This window comes from Solea senegalensis, linkage group LG15 (genome assembly GCF_019176455.1).
Source record: "Solea senegalensis isolate Sse05_10M linkage group LG15, IFAPA_SoseM_1, whole genome shotgun sequence".
NCBI classification, from domain to species: domain Eukaryota; kingdom Metazoa; phylum Chordata; class Actinopteri; order Pleuronectiformes; family Soleidae; genus Solea; species Solea senegalensis.
The window spans coordinates 12,339,611-12,361,293 of record NC_058035.1 but is presented as its reverse complement, the minus strand read 5'-3'; the positions used below and the strand labels follow the sequence as shown (position 1 = coordinate 12,361,293).

Here is a 21,683-nt window from a genome sequence, read left to right as displayed (position 1 = left end):
TGGAACATCAGTCTCCTGCATGTTCTGCATGTCATTTACTGCCATGCATCAACAGAGTCAGATCCACACAAGTTACAGCTTTATAAGCAGAATAAGATTGCTGACAAATGAAAACAGAAATTGAAGTTTATTTGTATTCATGCTTGACTTACTGTATGTGTATGTGTGTGTTTGTGTTTTGACTCAGTCAGCCCCTGGCTTGGCCTTTTTATGTGGAGATGTTCCCTCACTACATTGTGCTGTCTGAGCACAGTGGAGAGGTCCAGGAGAGCAGTGACAAGTGTTTGACAGCTACTTTTCCTGTGGCCTTGGTGTTCACTCTGCATGCTCCACTGACGCAGCTCAGATTAGCATATAGTGTGTTAGTTCTCTTTCTGGCCCCTCCCTCCTCACATAACGTTTTCAGCTCATTTGAATAACCTAGGGCAGGACATACATCCTCCTAAAAGCAAAGAGACACCACCGGGGTAAATTCCTCAGTGAAAGTGACCTAGCTGAGTAAGTAATTAGTGCCACTTGTTCAGCATCTGTTTTAATTAATGTTATATAAAGCACCTGTTGGTTAGTTTTTTCCCCCCCTTTGGCTTTATTTATATTTATTACGTTCATATTCTATGTGAGTAGCAGTAATACTGTATTTTAAGACAATGGATTATTGTGAAACAGGCTTTTGATCTATTCCACTGTGACTTAACATCAGTGAATTAAGTTTTGTTGTAACAAACACTACAGTTTATTGTTTTTTTTTATGGTCAAGAAGGTGTTTGCAGTCTAGGGAATACAAACTGTTTTAAAGGTGATTATCCTTTGTTATATTAAGTTGTTATTAAATTAAATAAAATAAAATAAAATAAATAAATTAAAATATATAAAGCAGTATTCAAAAGTTCTCCCGATAACCATATCTTTCATTTTGTCACTCATTTTATAAACAGTATGTGCTCCTTGTTTTTCTTCTTCAGGGCTCTCCAGCAGAGGGCAGTGTCAGTCCAAGAGCATCTCCCAGTAAGTCACTCTGACTTATGTTGTTCTGTGATGTCACGTCGTGATTACATAACCACGTTTCACACGACATTAAAGTTAAATCTGTTCAAGGGAATTTCCCACTTGTCAAGAATGAAGTGCATTTTATTTATAACTAGTGACACTGTACGTTTTAACAAACAGGTGACAGTGGAGAATAATTTATGCACATTAAAGGCTTACATAGATTTTAATTATAATAGATATTAACGTAAAGATGTAAAATGTGACAATCTTTTTGTGTCACAACATGTGCACGTGGGTTTTCTCTGGGTAATCCTGTGTCCTCCCACAGTTTAAAAACATGCAGAGGGTAATTGCACACTCTAAATTGACCGTAGGTGTGAATGTGACAGTGAATAGTTGTTTGTCTCTGTATGTTTGTTCCGTGATGGACAACCTGTCCATGGTGTACCCCACCTTTTGCCCTATGTCAGCTGGGATTGACTGCAGTGGCCCTGCAACCGTCCTGTGGAGGATAAAGCAGAAGACAATGAAATAAAATAAAATTAATTTCTCTTTCTCTTTCTCTTTCTCTGTGTGTGTTAAGCCTCATCAGGTCCACGAGCATCCTGTGCCGTCAGGATCACGCCACTGAAAACCATGAAAGGCTCTCCTGACCTGATTCCTGCTGCAGGTGATGTTTCCCTTCGCCTCATCAATATTTCATCTCCTACAGTTGTGGGACACCTCATACTCACAAAGAAAACTTAGGAGGATGCTTTTACAACCCATTTGTCCACAATGTGGTGTCAGTTTAACAACCAATGTAGAAAGAATAAAAACACAGGTCAAGTTTTGGCTGCTCTACTTCCAGCGTTGACACAATGATCCTGGCAATTATATTTGTCACTGCAGGATATTAATTTGATGGCCTGATTTTGTTACATTTCTATTTTGGTGAATTGGGGCATGAGGCTGTGATAACTTGGATTCCCAGAAGCTCCTCTGAAGAAGGAGTGCACTCTGATTGTACAGATTACAACACTGCTTTGCAATGAACAATGCAGAGCAGAGGAGTTGAGGAGACATTATTTTGAATTTTTCAGATCTGGACCCCAGCAGAGTGTGCAAAGGAAAAGGAGTTGTGACTCTTAGAGCGACCCTGGTCCACATAGATGATGAGGGCTGCATCAGTGAGGAGCCAAGCGTCATCACAGCTCCAAGTAAGTCAGAGTGAACTCCTCAGCTCTTTGCAACATCTCTCCACATAGTGCAAACACACTGTAATAAGCTGTGTAGCTGTGTGAAAACGTGGGACACGTGGCTGTAGAATGTGGACAGAGGACGTGAATGTTGCAGCAATCTTAAAAACATTTTGTCAGCATTCCTCTCTTGCCTTTCTGAGTCATGTTCAGATGTCAGGATTATGTAACTCATCCCATTTTGAAACGTATGCTCTGTCACCAGGAACGCTCGTCGTTGTGATAAAGGCCAATTGCTCACATTTTCAGGAGACCTTCACAGTGGTCTTTTGTTTTGACTGGCCCACAATGTCCACTGGAGGCGAGGGCCCGGACTGTGGGCTTGTTTGTTGCATATAGAGCGCAGTGGAACCAGACTGGAGGCTGGCCAAGGCTTTTTGGGAGATGCTTTAATTGTTGTTGAGCTGGAATATAAAGGCCACTGGAACAAACGGCCTTTGCAGCTCACTGAATTGACGCTTTGTTCTGATGACAAAGTTCAGAGTTTGTGGGAGAATCTTTTTTTCTTTTTTCCCTTTCCTGGGGACATTAGCGACTATGTGCATGAAAACCACTGGAGAAAGCATTCTCACCCAGCGGAATGAAATGGAGATTTATTTGATTAGCAATTAGCTGGTGTATGGTTTTCTGGTTTTGCTGATATATGTTTGCAGAAATGCTAAACTTTGTAAATTGCTCAGTGTTTTCATTCTTGCGTGGCTGACTGCCAAACTGAGAGAACCCTGGACTCTTTGTAGGTGGCTGGACAAGCCAGATTAATGGAGACAGCTCTAAAGCAGGACTGGCTGAGGGAGGCAGCAACATCACCGCTGATTTACCTCCTGTAAACAACACCCAGTGCCAGGTACGTTTACCTCCACCCCATTTCACTCTTGTTGTACATTTATGAGGCCAGTGTGATCTCATCAGTTCGGTCTCTCTATTCGATTGCCAGTAAAATGACAAGGAAAATGTTTTCCTTTGTATTTTCTGTCATTTTCAGGCCACTTTAGCCGAAAGCTTAAAAGAAAACCAGGCTCCGTCCTCCATTGATGTTCAAAACTGTATCTCATCACCCTCCAGCTCGGTCTATCCCTGCACTAGCTCAGTCAATCCCACCATAGTCCTGTTACAACACAACAGAGGTGAGTACACCAGTCCGTAAATTGGGGATGATGAACTTTCTTTTATGCTGTTTTATCAGTTAGAAAACTGTGTCCGTCAGGCTGTGTGGTGTCCAAAACTACGACGCATCTTACTGTAACTGTGTGTCGTCTGTGATCCATCACACATTTGCTTTATTAGTCACATTTCACTGTCCTGTCCTGTCCTTGTCTGTTTTTTTCTCACAACAGAGCAGCAAAAGCATCTTTCTCATTTGAAAGGTATGCACTGGGCCTAACTTCAATTCATTTTTGTGCTAATTTAAGTAGATGATTCACCGTGCCTCACTTTTAATTTCTTTACTTTATTATAATTTAATAAAGCAAAGAAATAAACCTTAGCTTAGTCAGAAATAGATATAATCTATTTCTGACTAAGCAAAGGTTTATCAAATATCTGACCCCAAACCCTCCCCTTCCTTCATATGAAAGTACTTTTAATGTAAAGTAACTAAAAAAAGTCAGATCATTTGTTTTTATTTAGCACCAAATCATAACAAAAATTACATCAGGACCTTTTTCGGGAACAATAGATTACAGTGTGGACAATATGGTAATAATCATGAGGTAATATTATGCTAATACCATCTTATTACCATGCTATACATGTAATATTCATGTAATACAATATATTGTCTTCATCTTACCATAATGATATTGCCAAGCTAGAAATTGCATGAGAAATAAGCTGGCATTTTAAAATAGTGTTGTTATTGTACAATTATTGTTGTGTCTGGTATCTTGCTAAAAATGTGCTGTGAACATTTGATTTTTGATTTTTTTCGTCAACAGACCCAACTCCAGAAAGGGACAAAAGCCCTGATCCTGGCAGAGAATCCGTGAGTCCAGTTCCTGATATGGAAGAAAAGAGGCTGCGACTATCACTGCACTCACCTGTGTTTAATCCTCTCAACAATCCCCCTGTGCCTGTACGGGTGAGCAAAAAGAAAAAAAGCACTTAATCAAGTCACTGCAAATGCTTACTGGCTCATGTGTTCGTACAATACTTGGCTCTTTATGTATTAAGTATTGTAAAAATTCATGTTGTTGATTCATGTTGATTTATCTACTTCTCGTCTTAATTTCAGAACACTGAAAAGTCCAAAGACTGGTATAAGACCATGTTCAAACAGATACATAAAATACCTGGTAAGAGAGATTATCATCATTTGTACTCTTTGTGTGTTTGATCATATCTGTCGTGTTGCTCTGTTGGTGTACAAAGCCTGTGTATGTTTCTCCATGTGTTTGTGTGTTTATGTCACACTGTGCTCTGTCTCTCCATCACTGTGCTCAGAGCCAATTGAGGAAAACCCTTACCGCCCCACCTACATTTTCCCCGAGAACTATGACACTCACATGAAATCAAAAGGTATCCGATGGCAGTAACTGCACTATCCTTAGTTCTATTACTAATCTGTAGCTGTCCCTAGCCCTTTCAAATACTTCATCTGTCTCAATGCTTACACACACAAAGTGCAATACCACGCACCTTGAGGATGTCCAAAGTATTTGAAAGGATTTGAACTAATCATTTGTCCTTCCTGCTGCACACCTTGGAGCAACTATTAGTCTCGAGTACATTACAAGTTTCGTGCTCATCCTGATCTGATCCAAAAATGGATCTCATGGACACTGAGTTGCACAAATATGTTTAAAGCCGTGATCTGTCAACAGAAGTGTAGCCATCTGCTGAAATGTTAAAGCTGCAGTGCGTATTTATTCATCAGGAAACAAGCTCTGTCCAGCAAAACTATCAGACCTGAGTAAAGGAGCGTTTGTGTGTATACACCAGCGGTGCAAGGGCGGGGGCAAAAAGCATTTATCCCGTAAACTGCTGAGTGATAGGGTTCAGAATTTGCTTTGTCTTTTCATTCATACTCCAACTTGTTTGTATCCATCTCACTTTGCTATACTAAGAAACAGAGAGAGAGACAGTCATGTGGAGCTGATAGGCTTACTCAGAATTGTGTGAAGTAATATGACAACGGTTTTGCCTCAAAAATTTCAGATTGAGCAAATTTCTTTAAGCAGACAAAGGAGGATGCACGAAACCTGTGGTGTTTTTCCTACTTGTACTAAATGTAATGTAACAGCTTTTTCATGATCTTCCTGTTTTTCCTGTTACCCATTTACATTTTTACAAACTCTACAAAGGCAGCTGACCTCCACAATAGTTCAGAATTTGTAGATTCAGTTTGTCGTCTTGTGTACCCTAAGATGTAGTTCAGGGTTGTTGCCACTTGGTGCTGCCACAGTCCTGTACTCAGGTTTTGGCGTGAAGGCTGTATGTAACCTTCAGAGAGTTTGTTGTTCATTCTAAGCTTCACAGATTAGCATAGGGTTTGAATATCTCAATGGTTATGGGTAAAGTTAATGGTTTTTGGTTTATGGTTTGGGTTTTTAGATCTGCTCATTTTAGCAGTGGAGGCAATATTTGTGTCCAGAATGAGAAAAAAAGAGCTGCCAAACCTCTTCCTCGGGTGTCTCAGTCTTAATTCCACGCAATGATTTCCAATGGTTTCCATGTGCGATCCCATGTATAGCGGTGACTAATATGACTTTATAAGTTACATAACTTATAAAGAGATCACTCTGAATGCGGTGTCTACAGTGTTCTTGCTTTGCAGTACTTTACTTATTCATAACCTTGATGTTTATCGATGTCCAGATCCCCCTTTTAGCTCAGTAATGCTTCCTGTAAAATGCTTTGAATTGACACTCTTTGATTTCGTTTAATGTCTGGCCTAATGGAAGGTGTGAAGCAGGGGACAAACACAGGAAGGGCGGGAGGGGGGTTTAATGCCTTTTGAATAATTTAGTGTTGTGGTTTATTCATGACTTTTCAGAGACAAACATAGTTAAAATTATAATGAATGGCCTTTGAATGTTTCCTGTACCTCTTTCAGATGATGGCCACACACCCTTTGGTTACTTGGAGGATGGTGAGTTCTTTGTAGGCATAAAGAAAAAAACCCTCATCCTTCACTGCTCTTTTACTCAACATTGTTAACATTTCAGATGGTGCATTGATGCATCTGAGCATCACTGTGTCAATATTTATTTGCCTGTTTTCAGTCAGAGCCGTCCCTCGCTCAAAAAGCGAGAATGAGGTTGATTCAAGAGGACGGTCGATGCCGGTGCCAACACGTTCCTCTTCCCTCAAGCCCTCAGTAAAAAGGTCAGTGTCTTCCATCTGCTCCAAACCTCCTTATGCCAGTCACTTTGATATTAAACACAAAAGCGCAGTTGTGTTTGTCAATGAATAAAGGGGCTGTTTACAACTCAGGATGGAAAAATATATTATATATATAGCTTGTCTAAAATGTGATTGAAACTGGACGGGTAGTTTTTCCATGATGCCATGGCTGCAATGGCAGATCAGCATTTATAATATGCATGTTCTCTCATTGTGACTTTAACATCAACATGTCTTGTGATAAGCAACTAGTAATCTTTCTTCATGCTCAGCGTTAGTAAGCGTGACGAAGCATGACCGTGAGGAAAAACAGACAAAACCTCCTTCCTGATTGTTGCAATCCAAGCTTATTTTATCCCCAGCAGCTTCCACTGCAGTGTGCTACTGTTTTGACATAATGTATGATTAGTCTAATCCCACCACACACACACATCTCAGCACTGACACGGCATGATCCTCTCTCAGACAAATGAGTGATGGGGTGGTGAAGGAGGACAGGTGATGGAGGATAAACTGTTTTCCACTAGAGCTGTAAATGACATGTGGAGCACTGACCTTTTGACCTCTGAATGTTGGGCTTTAATGCTGACGGATATTCAGCAGTGTGTGTGCGTGCAAGTGTAAGATTAGATATCGTTTTCAGAGTCTTATTTCAGTCCTTTACCAAAATAGTAAGTTAGCGTTGGCTGTCTAATAAATGTCCAGTGTGTAAGAAGTAGCGATTTTTAATGTGAGACCTAAGATTTAAAAGTCCCTTCCTCTTCACACGTTATATATATTAGAAAATAGTGACTGAGAACATGAGGGAAATATTACAACTGTGGAGTAAAGAATTGTAATTGAGTAATGAATGGAAACTATTTCTCTCCAGTCATTCGTTCTAGATGTGTCTAAAATATGGCTCAATGATGCACAGGGGCCATACAGTATAGTTACCACCCTCAGTGCACTTTATCTGCATTTACCTGTTCACTCATGAGTAAATATTCTTGCTCCCACACCACTGCCTTTAGTGTCCAGTTTGCTGAGATGTCTTTGCCTTGAAAATGTGTCTTACCTCAGTGCAGAAACACAGAGAAAAGCTCTGTCTTTTTCTTTAAAATTCCTAAAGACGAGGGAGTGGAGTAGAGAAGAAGAATAGAAAGAAGAGCAGACTGTGTGCTGCTGTGATGAAAATGTCTCTTTTATTCTTGTTTGTTGAACAGGAAATTTAAAACCTCTGTGGTTATGTGACTATTCTGTACAAACACTGACAAACAGTGACTTTGGTCCTAATAGGCCAGAATGTGTGTGGCAGTGCATTAGGGGGAGAGGACAGAACGTGTAACCGTCGATTGCGACTCATACATGCTTTGGGTGAACTCCACTTCTCCACATGGACTTTGGTCCCCAGGACATTATGTCTTTGTAAGTGTGTGTTATTTGTAAAATGTTACGCTATTTAATTTTATATGATTTGAAACCTGATTTTTAAACACGGCAGCTTAACTTGTTTAAATCATTCATTCTTGGCAAGGGGGTTAGTAACGTAATTTTTGTGGCGTGACAAAGACAGAATAGATATTTTTATTACTTTACAGGGACTTTAACAAATAATAGGGGACTCTCACCTGTCCCTTTCCCAAGTGTGTTAGGGAAATACACTCCCTTGCCTAAAGTACATGTAAAAGACTAATTCTGGATTTTTAAGGGATTGTACAAACATACTTATGGGAGGTATATTATAAATTAAAAATAAATTAAAAATAAATAAATGTTACACACACTGGACCTTTAAGAAATTCTCCCGGGAAATAATGAGGTACTCTGTTTTTTGTCACTAGGTCCAATCAAGTTAACCTGATCAAATTACTGATTTGGCTCAACCATGAATTAGATTTTCTGTCATATCATCATTAGAGGATGAGAGGCACCAGGATGGAGAGAGAGAGGAAATGGGGATAATAAGGACATACGTCATACTTGAATAAAAAAAAAGAAAAACATCCTTGCCGCTGCTGGTTGCCATGGAGACTACTTGCTAAGGATTGGTTGTCTCCCATCCCACACCCCACCCCTCCCTGACACCCGCCTCTCCACAGGAATGAGTGGGAGCCCCCGGATAAAAAGGTAGACACCAGGAAGTACCGCGCTGAGCCCAAGAGCATCTTTGAATATGAGCCGGGGAAATCGTCGGTGCTGAAGCTGGAGAGAACGGTATGCTAGCCGCCCGCCGCTTTGACTGTTTCTTTCTCTTTCTCTTTCAATGTGCATGTCGTGTGAGCTGTCCCCCACTTCACACACACACACACCACCCTCCCTCTCACTCCCACCTCTGTATCTAAGCTCCTGGGTGGCAGCAGCTTCATCAGCAGCTTAAGAGGTGATGTATGTGCAGCCTGATTCACCATGTGCACCACATTCCTAAAGGGTGTCCCGTTGCGGAGACAGATGATCCTGCTTGGCAGTGGGGGAGTATCACTTACAAGGATAGCCATTGTCTCCCTGTCTTCAATTTAAGATTATTGGGCTGAATCGGCTCAGTGTGAGAGGATGCTGTTGCAGACACAAAAACATAGATCGCGTCTGCTTTCTTACTTTCCTGTCGAACCTTGTTGTATCACATGCTGCAGCTTTATTCAGTGTCCTTGAGGGTTTTGTTTTGAGGAGGAGCTTTGTCACATTTATTAAAAAAAATCTAGCAAATGCTGACTAGATATACATGTGTAATGTTTACCAAAAAAAGGGGGGCACATTTACTTTGCATTCAGATTTCATTTGTCTTCCAAGTTTTATTTCTCTCTTACACAGTTGACATTGGTTGGATTCAGTGGATGTGACTGAGTGAGTGGCTTGTTGATTATGTAATTTATGTTGTTACATCTGGCCTGATCCCAGTAGCAGCAAACACACTCATTAGAGTTCACTCCAGTTCATCCTGAGGCCTCTGTGAAATAATGGTCTGTTGTTTTTCAATCACAAGCTCAGTTATTACAGGTCACTGACTTTGTTGCTGTCACTGGTCATTTTAGGTCCATTGTTACCTCCAAAAAGGAGGTTGTGTTTGTGCCACCATTTGTCTGTGTTTGCATTTGTTTGTGAGCCACAAAACAGCAACACACAATTAAAAACATTTTTGTATTAAAACTTCTGGGATGTATGTTATGGCACAAGGAACACAAATTATTATTAGATTTTGGGTTGCTCTGAATATGGGTAGGATTCAGCGGTTAGAAGGGTTGGGAATAGACATAACTGCTAAAACAAAATCACATAATAGTTCATTGTATAGGTCTAAGTCACTGCATACTGTGTAGTTCAAAAACAGGAAGATCTTTATCCGAAGCATGGTGAATGTGATTGACACTATGGGAAACTGAGTGGCCTTGGTGGAGGTTTACGCTCTCTGAGTGCCTTCTCTAGTTTTTATTTGTGGTGCTTAAAGTTGTGTCATCTATTACCTACTTTAGAAAGATGGTCATAGTACGTCTCAATAAGGAATGTGCATGTTTTGTTGGTCATTATCATGTCATGTCTGAAAAAATAAAAATATGTCTCTATGAATATATAATTCACAACAAGTCCTGTTGTAAAAGACTTTGTTAAATGATAGGTCTATATGTCTTTCATATTCATGTGTATTTTTGTAATACCCATGACCATCATGTACACGAAACAGGTTTCTGGTAGCTGTAATTGTTCTTCCTACTCATAGAGGCAACAGAGAGATCCCCACCTGCAAAAAGGACATTATTTTCAAAAATTCATTTGAAGCTAATTAATATGAAATGTTTGTAATAAAATCATTTGGACAGTATTTTGTTGCTGAGCTGCAGTGAAGAAGATGTTACAGTATGATTGGGAGAAATAATTACAGTGCCCTACAACCTTTTAAATGTACATCTATTTATGTGAGAAATACCATACACATAGTGTGAAAGGAAAGAAAAGTTAGATGAGGAGATACCACCTTTATATTTGTCGAGAGAACAGCAGCCATGCAGCTTTGCTCTTGACTGGGAACAAGGGGAAATAGCAAGTGAAAAACAAGCTTATAGAACAAGGCACTATCACATTTGAAATCAAGGGTGTGTTATGTTAACATGTGTTGGTGATTGGATGCTATAGCTGCTTTCCACCTGTCTTGAAAGCCTCTGTTTTCACAGTCCACCTTTTATTTTGCCATTTCCTTTCTGAGTCACGTGACTTGATGAGTGGGAGTCAGCTGGCACATGCAGCTCTCGATTGACCTGACAGTGCACCAGCTCTGCAGTCTGGGATTTGTAGTATAAGTGGTGTGTGCACTGTATGCAGACGGGCCAGTTTTGTTAGACATAAGATAATATGTCACAGGTCATATACAGCTGTACTGCGGAACCTATGTGTCCTTTTTATGTCCCTTGTTTCTAGTCATTATGCTAAGCTAAACCAACACCTGCTGACTGTAGCTGCATAGGTAACATTTTACAGTAATAGTAAGGTAATAGTATAGTTATAATTTGTAATAGGGAGGTACTATATGGTAATACCATCTTGTTTCTAGTTATCACCAAGTAATAGTTTGGTAATAAGATGGAGAATGTATTTGAGACACAAGGGTGGATGTATTTCAACTTTATAATATGGTAATTATCAATACTGATTCGCAAATATTTTCTTGTGAAAATGTTACACTGAAGGTAGCCTTGAGTGATTATCATTAGCAAGCTATGATTATCTTGGTAAAAACATGATAATGCTGCAATATTATTTCCATTTTGCCACACTGTTATTATTTTTATTAGCAAGCTGAAAATTGCATTAGAAATAAAATGGCATTACCATTACGTTACCTCCTTATTACAAAGTTATTACCATACTATTACCATGTTGTTGCTGGCAATGTCAGCAATCAACCATGTCTGCCAGACTGGTTACATTGGGAGTGTAATTTCTGTGCTGTCTGAACTGTCTTCTCTTTGTCTCTCTCCTCCTCTTCTCATTGCCATGCCCCCTGTAGACTCAGGATGTAAGTCCAGAAGACATAGATTTAGAGAATGAGCCTTGGTATAAATTCTTTTCAGAGATGGAGTTTGACAAAGCGGTAAGTGGTCACAGTCTTTAACATGACAGTATATTTTATTTCACTGCATGTGATAACATCCATGTTCAAATAATGCCTAAACATACTGTCTGTCTACAAGGACTGCCCGAGTCTTTACTTTTACTTGAAATAATTTTCTTTTTAATCGATTCCTTCACATACCTATGTGAAAACCTATGTGAAAGCATGTGTAAGAAAAAAACAAGACGTCCTCTTAAGTTACTACCATTTTTCCCATATCATGTGGCTTAATGTGACAGATCGGGTTGTTTTCTCCATTTATTATTTATTACTATTATTATTATTTCATCTGTCCAGGGTGCTGCATCACCTTGTACAGTCTAAAACAGATATATTATTTTTCTTCAAAAATAGTTTTTGTGTCTCCATGGGGCTGAGCACGATCAGCTGCGCTAGCTTATTGTAGTAATATTTAATAAGGCCGATTATTGATTAGGAGTATTGAACACTAGCAGTAGTAGGACCTATTGAGTGATCACAGGGTTTGTTGTTATTCAATCATGATTCTACTTTCTTTAAAAGAGGCTGGCAACATCCCTGTTCTTCCATCCTTTTAACTCAACACCCAAGCGCAACACTCTGTTGTTGTCTTTTTCTTTTTTGTATACGCCCCCTGCCAACTAGAATTCATAGCATAAGCTGAAGGCCAAAACTGGGTGATTCATCCAGAAGTCACTCTTCACTTGAAGGGTCTGGAGTCCAAGCGCGCGTCGGGCTCCATGATAATCCCAGGCCCTTGAAATAATAATTGCGACCAGAATATCTAAAAAGGTGCAGGCATGTGGAAGCAGTATACAGAGTGATGATAAATCCATGCCTCAGGTCTTACATGGCACCAGACAAATGTGGCACTGGCTGCCCACAAACAGATGTTGCTTCTCCATGCTCTCTGTCAGTCAGAGTCACACTGCCACACCCTGGATCATATGAGGTGGCACCACTGACTCCAAAATGAGATCATGTCTTAGCAGTAACCAGCCACAGGGGCAGAGTCTCCTATTCCATGTCAGTGCATATGTGGAGTAGGTTTAGTCGTGGACGCGGTCGACTCTTGTCTCATGGCAGCCTGGATGTTTGCCAGATGAGCTGGACTTGATGACTGGCTTCTGTTTAATGTCAAAGTCACTTCTAAAGCTGCACCTGGTATGTGCAGTATTTGACCTTAAGGCTCAGCCAGACACACTGACTCATTGGGGTGTGATTGACATATCAGTGCTTACTCTGTTTTACCGTAAGTGAGATGTGTCTGGAAGTCTGCAGAAATGACAGTGTTCAGAAGTGAAGTGAAGAGGCCTTAGCCTTTCTGGCTCTAATCCATTTGTACTTTGAGGAGTGCTGAGGACAACAACCTCTACTAATGATGCAATGTTATGATAAGTTGAAACATCTTAACAATATTAAAAGTTCATCCTATATCTTTGAGCTACAATTATCTTGTGGTTTCCCACTGCTAATGAGCCAATTGTCCGCCAAATACCTCTAAAGAGCAGGATTACTGTCAGTTATCCATTCTGTACTCCTATAACACTGCATCATTTTACTGTCTTTATCCTGTCTTGTCAAATCATCATTACCTGTCCATGAGTTACCACGTGTCACCCAATAGCCACAGGGCAGGAGTGACACCAGTGTATAATCACAGTAATGGTTCTCTTGATTAATATTAACAGGTTCTAGGCTCAGGAGGAGTCTGAAAACACATCCAGTGACAGTTACAATCTAAAGCAGGCTCATCGATATACATGGCAAGCTGAAGCTAGAATTCCACACATAGCTATGGTCAGGAAGAGCAGTTTGGCCCCCTACAACCGACAGAGTGACTCCATCTGTTGAGCATATGCTGACGAGAGTGCTGCTGCCACACTGTCTCAGCGCTGAGTTACACAGAGCCTCCCCCTACCACCTGACATATTCTAAAGGAGGCAACTCCATAAGCCTGCCAGCTCATTGTGCTTTCATATTTAACCTCTGTTATACACTTAACCTTTACCTTTAAGCATTTAGTGGGGATGAGGTGAGGGGCATGCACAGCTATAATGGGCCCTTCATGCTGGGCTAGCTGTTTGTTTTCATGAGAACATATCAACACAAATAAGGTGCTGGAAAGAATGGGAATCATGTTACCATGACCTACTCATGATCGCTATTTTGAAAATGAAAGCGGCACACAGGAGCCAGAGCTCTGACCAGCCAGGGACACCTGTTAGGAAACACGCACATGAAATTCTGCAGAAACATAGTCATAGGTGTTCCACTGACTCACCGAGGCATCTGCTTGTGTCCTTATTCAGACATTTCACACCATTAATGTTTCAAACGAGCACTTTTATGCTCTCTGTGTGTGTTTATTGGACAAGTCGTATCCGTTTAAGCATCTCTCTTTTACACTCTCCGCTTCGCCCTTTGATGGATGAAATAAAGAAGTTGTGCAACTTCCTCAGAGTGATGTGATGTTAAATGATGTGTGCTGGAAATTGAAAAGGTTTTCCCTTTTACACAAAGAGCAGTTCACATGGAGTGACACCAATTAAGCATCTTGTTCATAGCCAGATTAAAATTCCAGTTCTCTACGTCAGATAAGCCAACCATGTTTGTTTCCTGTTTACTTTCCATTCATGCATCAATTACCCGGGGTGTCAGAGGACATTATCTTCCCCAACTGACATCAGACTTGTGGGGGATACAACACCTAGGGCATAAGGAAGATCTGCAGATTATTAATTGACGCTGGTGTGTTCTCCATGTCAACATGGAACATTCGACTTTATAAATAGATCACCAGCCTGAAGTTCTCTTCTGATAAAGATAGGCATTTATTCTGAAAGGTTATTAATGATAGTCCTCCCCAGCAACTAAAGCATGTTGTGGCAAATGAACTGTTGAGAATGCTCCTTGTCTGGACATTGGTGTGGGAAGCGGAGGCTTGGGGGGAGTGGATGTGGTATTAACTGCAGGGCTGGGCTAGCTCGGGATGAGAATTGTGCAATCGTATTTGCAAACAACACTTGCTCTCTTATTCATAGTGCCCATGTCACGTCTGTTATTTTTACCTGCTGTGACGTCCGAAAGGAGCAAAGCAACAGAAACAGTGAGCTAATTTTAGTTGTCTCGAAACCATTCAGAGTGTATAAGTGGGTGCTCTCACACTGTGTCACACTGCCCATGTGTTTTGAAGGAAAATACTAAATATCTTTACTCTTACAGTCATTTGTGTACTCACTTTGTGCTCACACTTAATGTATTCCTGCCTTTTTCTTTTTGTTCTTTGTATTTATAACATTGTTATAGTTGTGTATCTTAAGTGAATATGTTTTACTGTTTACTTTGCTGCGAGAGTGTGTGTGTGCGTGTGTGTGTGTGTAATTCGGCCTACTTGCACCACCAGCTGGTTAATTGTCCCTGGTCTGGTCCAGTGGTAATGAGAGTGACTCAATACCAGACAAAAGAGACAGCTTCACAGCAAGACAGCAGCCCATTGGCTGAGTCTGTGACAGCCCCCTCCCTGCATGGGCGCCCCCTGACCAATGCACGCCCACCCCCCACCCCCAAACCCCTCCACTCTCCTCACTGCCGCTTGTTTTCTCCAACTTGCATGCAGGCCAAAACACACGCTTACTCCTCCATGCCAAGCCCAGTCAAAAGGAACTAAGAACCCTGGGTGCTCAAGAAAGAAACCCAGAGTGGCGAGTGAACGACAGAGAGGGAAAGAGGAGAGAATCTGGCCATAGCTAATGCTCCTGCCTCTGTTCTAGCTGGAGGGAACCTTCCTGTGGATTTATCAATGACTTCTTTGTTTGGTTTGTTGCAGAGTACCCCCTCTTTCAGTCCCCTGGAAACAGCCTCCGACCTGCAGCAGTAGTAAGTTTGTGTTTCTTTCCTGTTTTTGGGTACTTGTGTTTTAACCCTTCTTCTTTCAGAATGTAGTTGATAATCCGAGGTTTGTTGTAAGAATAAATGTCAGTGAAGGATTTCTCCACCCTGTAGAGCTCTCCCACCTACAGCAGGGGGACTCCTACTTCCTGAGGAGATCCAGTTAATAAGGCAAAGAGCTACCAGAACAGTGTGTCCTCTGTGTGTGTCTCATGGTGCTTTTAGGAGGGGGGGGTCAGTGGTTGTAGTGTGGACACATGGCTGCTATGTGGTGATTTATTTAAAGACAGCAACCTGGATGTCACTTGGATAGAGGGAACTCACCCAGCTGCTGCATAACTTAAAAACCGTTATCTCCTGTGTGTGCGTACAGAACTATGACCGGCAGCTGGATTATGAAGGATCATGCTTAAGACAAAGTCAGATCTCACCAAGCTGTTAATCACTTTAGTTTTTTGTCTGCTGAGATTGACATTGTCTATTTTTGTTTGTGTTGTAAAATTCAAGGAATTTAGGGCTGAGCCAGACCTGTCTCACACTAAAGGGAAAATAAACTTCTCCCTCCATTTCTCCCTCCAGAACTTTCCATCTGCTACAGTCATTATCTCATTATGGCCAAATACTCAAGAAACGATTCCGGGTCCAATTTTTAATGAGTTGATTTGTTGTTACATTTGAAAGAAATAAGACTCCTGGAGAAGTAGTGGTGAAGGTCCACTCCCTCAGTCTGTCATAAACTGACTTCCTTTAAAGACACATATGTGTGAGACAGGATGTTTTTTTCCTCTGAGGTCTGTTTGAAATTGGTGACATGTTGAAGGGCCAACAATATCTGCCAAATGCAAAGCCCTATGTGTCTGTGCCATGTTATTGGATAAATGAATGAACAGCAAGTCAATGTGAATGGTATTTGGCCTCAATCAGGCGCCCACTGTTTGTGCATAATAGTTATTTTCATTGAGAATGACAGAGAAAGCTGAAAGAGCAAAATGATGTGTTGGAAGTCTCACAGTCGAATATTTTGCCTTATAACCTTGTAACAGTATTGTACACTCAATCATTTGCCTCAACCTGAATTAAAGCACTATCACTGTTTCCCTCTTAGGCAGTGTGCTAAAACTTACTTCAACAAGAGATTCTCTTGCACACTTCCCATCTATGTGAATTTTTGTATGAAACCAAGAACCAACTTAATTTCCATGGTTCACTACAGTCAGAGGAGTGCGTATTTTTTTCTCTAACACTAACAGAAATGAAAGAAAAGTATTTTATTCATACATTTGTGAAAACTGAAACTCATTCTCAGCTGCACTGCAAATGTTAAACACATTTTTGGATAATCAATTTGTCTTTCACTGTCAGTTTAATGACCATGTTTGTCTGTACTCACATGAGCGTAAACCTGAGCATTGTACAGGTGCATAGCAGGGGTTGATGCACCATGTGGGAATGTTCCAAGAATATTTATAGAAAACAGACCTACTGGCCTATCTGCACTGTCAAGATACAGTATGTGTGAAAGTCAATGCCTTCACTTAACATCAACCTATAAATTCTGCCATATCTGTCTCAACTTTGTCTTAATCTGTCTCTGATTATTTTGTCTCCCACAAGTCTGCAAAGACAGGAATTACCCCGAGATATGCTAAATAAGAACCACATGATGGCTCATTATCTAATTTGGTGTGACTCAGTTAATTATAAAAACCTAACACAACTCTGCTGAAAGAATTCAACCATGTTAAATCAACTGTCTGTGTTCCTCCCACTGCTCTTTAGCTCCTCGAGTAAGTCTGGACACAGCGAGGTGGAGAAGGACAGAGAATCACCCACAAGTGAGCCTACGGCTCCAGAATGCGACCGTCATGTTTACAAGAGTGTCCTGGAGGGCGGCGACATACCTTTACAAGGTCTACGGGCCTTAAACAAGCGCCATGGCAGCTCTTCCTCCTCTAAAGGTAGGATAGTAGCCACTTTATATATATATTTCACCAGTAAAACAGTAGGTGTGTGTACTGTACAGTATGTTTGTGTATTTGGATGTGAGGCTTAACAACACTGTGGGTCATTAAAGGCCTCATCTCCTGCTGAGACAGAACCAATGAGTTACAGACACTGGTGTTAACGTGTCAGACAGAGATTCATGTGTTTCCGTTAACGTTTCTGTTGGAATCCACGTATTTTCTTTGAACCCAGACCTAACAGTATTGGCCAATCACCTTGCAGCATTCATTCCCTCAATACCTTTTGATTTATTATTGATGCCATGGGTGTTTTCATCAAACGTGTGCTGGCCATCTGCTTTGGAAAACTCTTGGTGGGAGTGAGTTTGTCTTGCTAAGTCGATGGAAGCTAACCTTGGGGATTTTCCCCCCTCTTGCTCCAGTTGTGATCCACCAGTCGCTAGGCAGGCTTAGGGCAAGTCTCCAGAGTGTTCTAGCACCAGGGAGTGGAGGGCCAGAACAGGGAGGGATGAGAAGGGACGAGCAAGATAAAAAACCATGCTCTGCTCTTCACAACCCAGCTACACAGGGGTGAGATAAACAGGGGGGACACAGAGGGTGGGCTGGTATGAGGAAGTCAGCTGTCAGTGTGGGGTCAGGGCTGGAATGCCCACGCTTATGGCCAGGGAGAGAGAGACGCTGAAGGAGAGTGTGACCCATTACATGTCATCAGTACATTACATCTGGAAACACAAAGCATTTGTCTCTTCAGACAGGTTCAACTCAGATTTAAAGTTGATATTTACTGAACATAATGTGTATATACTGTACAGCAATCACAAATTAGCATCAAAATAACTTTTATCCAGTTGAAATTTTGGATTATGAATGTGGTAAATGGATATGGCACTCTGGTCAACTGACTAGCATGATCTTTTATTAACCCACTGCTAGAGGCACTACCTTGATCATCAGAGTAACTTACTGTTCTCTGCACTGTAAGTGTTGAAAAGCCCTAACCAACAACAAATGCCAGAAACCAAACAGTTCATCATGTGATTCGGTCTTGTGCCCTTGAAAAAGAAAACTATGTTTTAATCTTGGTGGTGTTTTTTTTTTTAAAGAGCTGAGCCTATTTGATTTTTTTTCCTTTAATTGCTACATGTCTAAAATGTATAAAATATCTGGTTTACTTGTGTGTTTTCATAGCAGATATGATTGGGACAGATGGCTCATTCATGCTACACAAGTGTTTCACAGTGTGTGAAAGTCTTGTGTCATTTCCTAGTTCCATCTGCAGTGCTCTCACACGCATACTATAGCCAAGAACTGACTGTAGCAAGGGCCCGTATTTCTCAGAGGGTTTTATGGTCAAGTTGAGTCTTGAATATATTTGTTTTTTGGGGAGCAGTGCATGAATTAATGGCAGTGCAATTCTGTCTAATTGCTAAACATTTAATACACTATTAAATACACTGTACTATGCATATGTTTATTCTCCTCCTCCTGCATATGCAGCAAAAACAGACCAACATTTAAATATGTTTTCTGTTTAAAACTTGTAGCGTTGCTGCAGCCAGTGAAGAATTCCTATAAAGTGCCCACCATCACATCACATTTCATGGCATATAGCTGTTTTAATCATTTATGTTTCACTTGTTTTGTTGCCATTTATAGTGATAATGATAATACTGGCTTCTGTTAGTAAATTCCGCCATGTTTCATTTTTACAAAGCATAATTCTTCATTACAGTGCTATTCTGTTAGTACAACAGTCATCTGTTACTTGATGCTCAGTGCATCAAGTCTGCTTCCTCTTGATGGAATAGGGTGTTTACTTCAGAAATGTGCCTGAGTCTTTTTTAGTGTGTATGTGTGTGTGAACCTGTGACCATTGTAATCTAATATGTTGTTTATTCTGTTGTCCTGCATGCTTGCCAGTGGATTATAAAGGTGGGAATGGCTATATAATTTCACCTTGCTCCTCTGTAAATAGTCGATCGGTTCTTGCCAGTAATGCAATAGGTAACCAGTGTAAGAGCAAGAAGCCTCTTTCTGCTGCCAAGGCCTGCATACCTCAAATCCTGCCTTCTAAGTTTAAGCCCAAGCTGCTGCCACCCAGTGGTGACAGTGAGGAGTGCAGGACTAAAACTGTCAAGCACCCAAAGGCCCACAGCTGTGAAGATATATACACAGGGCAATGTGACACAGACTTTTCTCGAGCAGATGAAAAACAGAGTGGACAGAGTGGGCAATATTCAGACTCTAGCTGTGGCAGCGATTGTGTGGATGGCCTCAGGAATGTTTTCCCTGCACTCAGGAGGAGTGCATCTGAGTTTTCCAGTCTGTACCGGACCATGCATCACATCCAGCGGCCCAGCTCAGCTGGCTGCAGCCCCCATGGCAGCGTCCGGAGCCTGACCTCCCTATTTGAGAAGACAAAGGCTGAGGAGGGTGAAAGGTTAGAGGCAGATGATGGGGGTAACATTTCAAGGGATACTGTGTTGTCACGGGTCAGTGAGTTTGAGATAATCATTCAGCGGTCCAGTTCGGCTCCAAGCCGTTCCTCCTCCCTGCCCACCCTGAACTCCAGCCATAGCCATAGCCCTGACCACACCCCCACCCACCTCTACATGACATCAGCAGTGTCGGCTGAGTCCCTTTTGGTTGCCGACACCACCCAGACAGACACCTGCACCCCAGTGGTGGGACAGGACAAGAATTGTGAGGAGGAGGAAGAGGAGGAGGAGGCGTTCCCGCTGAACGGTTTAAAAGTAGAGGAGGCTCCATCCTTCTCAGAGGAGGGACATGACATCAGCGCCGTGTCCCCCTCAAACACTGAGGTGGAGGTTGAGCAGATCCTAAGTAAGTGTTCCCCAGAACTGACCCAGCAAAGCATCAGTGGATCAAAGAGTCCTGTAGCACTGCTTACAGCATCCCCTCAGCAACACAACCACCTCCACCACCACCAACACCACCACCTGCACCACCTCAACCATCAGCTCCTCCTCAGACCCAGTAAATGCAAAGGCTCTTGCCCAGCCTCCTACACCCGCTTCACCACCATCCTCAGACATGAGAGGCAGCAGGCCACGACCCAACAGGAGAAGTGGGCACCTCTGGAGAAGAAAACCACGCTTCCTGGGAACCTCTTCCTCATGGGCCCTGCTCCCTTCAAACCACGGAAGAACCTGCAGTCCCACCGGCGATCCCCATTAGCCACCAGGATCACAATGGTTCCCCAGAGGCCCAGCAGTCTGTCCCCTGAGCCTAGACCTCTAATCCCTCAGCGCCTGTCCTCCCGAGAGGTCTTGGAGAGGCTGAGTAATGGAGATGGAGGCAACACTGACCGCCTGAGTAACGGGCAGAGATTGGACACCAATGGGAACCTACTGCAGCCGCTGGCAGCTCACCTCAGAGGTGGCTATTTGCATCCCCTCACCACTGTCACTCTCCGCTCTCCTCCCTCTGTGGTCACTCATTTATCTCAACTCTTTCTTCACCTTGTGTCCCTTTTTCTCCACAAAGTGATGCCGCCGCCCTCCATCTGTAGTCTGTGTGGTGTGTTTACAAAGTGACAGGGAAGCCTCCATTTCATTCTGCGTGTGCTTTTTGGTGCTCTCCCATTTCACTGTGAATGAGTATGGTCCCACAAACGCATCACAAACACTTCACTGTAGGAGGTTCAGGCAGCTTTTGGTAATGTATATCTCCATGTGACATCATATTTGAGCTGTATGCAAGAGTGCTAGAGTCTGCATAAGCATTACACTGATTCACAAAGTCTTTTATTACAGCCACAGATAAATGCACATGAAACAGGACTGTTCTCTTTTTCATATTCCATAATGGTACTTAAGTACTGATGTGGGCAACAACATTGAAACACTAATTTTAATTCCAATCCCAGCTGTAATGTTTAAGCAGGGCATTGCGATACAACATTGCATACCCTCTCTCAAATTGATGTCTCACCTTGTCTGTATTTTATTTCTTTTTGGAAACTGTTCACATCTACCGTGTCTCATTCTGTTGCCATGAGAAGTCAGGATGTTTCTTATGATTTCTTTTACATAAGTCAGCCAGTACTTGGAGCATCAGACACAGACCCCAAGACACTGATAGTTATATCCTGTGGCCCTCACTGGGACACAGTTAAAGATCTATGTTGGTGTGGGAAGTAAACAAAGTTATGAAACTAAACTAATGGATGCTGGT

The 21,683-nt window shown here is 41.8% G+C and overlaps 1 protein-coding gene across 2 annotated transcripts in view; it reads left to right on the top strand.

Moving 5' to 3' along the window:
• LOC122782276 (sorbin and SH3 domain-containing protein 1) overlaps nt 1-21,683 on the top strand; it is a 40,535-nt gene that overhangs the window by 8,896 nt on the left and 9,956 nt on the right. Inside the window, exons 2-17 of one of the 2 annotated variants that reach the window (XM_044046564.1) lie at nt 963-1,005; nt 1,574-1,660; nt 2,073-2,189; nt 2,966-3,072; nt 3,211-3,352; nt 3,563-3,592; nt 4,163-4,305; nt 4,459-4,519; nt 4,668-4,742; nt 6,280-6,315; nt 6,449-6,551; nt 8,651-8,765; nt 11,548-11,631; nt 15,461-15,510; nt 17,302-17,480; nt 19,407-19,418. In XM_044046564.1, coding sequence (XP_043902499.1) covers nt 1,627-1,660; nt 2,073-2,189; nt 2,966-3,072; nt 3,211-3,352; nt 3,563-3,592; nt 4,163-4,305; nt 4,459-4,519; nt 4,668-4,742; nt 6,280-6,315; nt 6,449-6,551; nt 8,651-8,765; nt 11,548-11,631; nt 15,461-15,510; nt 17,302-17,480; nt 19,407-19,418 — 1,288 coding nt within the window. In that variant the 5' untranslated portion in view covers nt 963-1,005; nt 1,574-1,626. Of the gene's footprint in view, nt 1-962; nt 1,006-1,573; nt 1,661-2,072; nt 2,190-2,965; nt 3,073-3,210; nt 3,353-3,562; nt 3,593-4,162; nt 4,306-4,458; nt 4,520-4,667; nt 4,743-6,279; nt 6,316-6,448; nt 6,552-8,650; nt 8,766-11,547; nt 11,632-15,460; nt 15,511-17,301; nt 17,481-19,406; nt 20,886-21,683 lie in introns of both variants that reach the window. The other variant, XM_044046563.1, reaches the window with a different exon arrangement.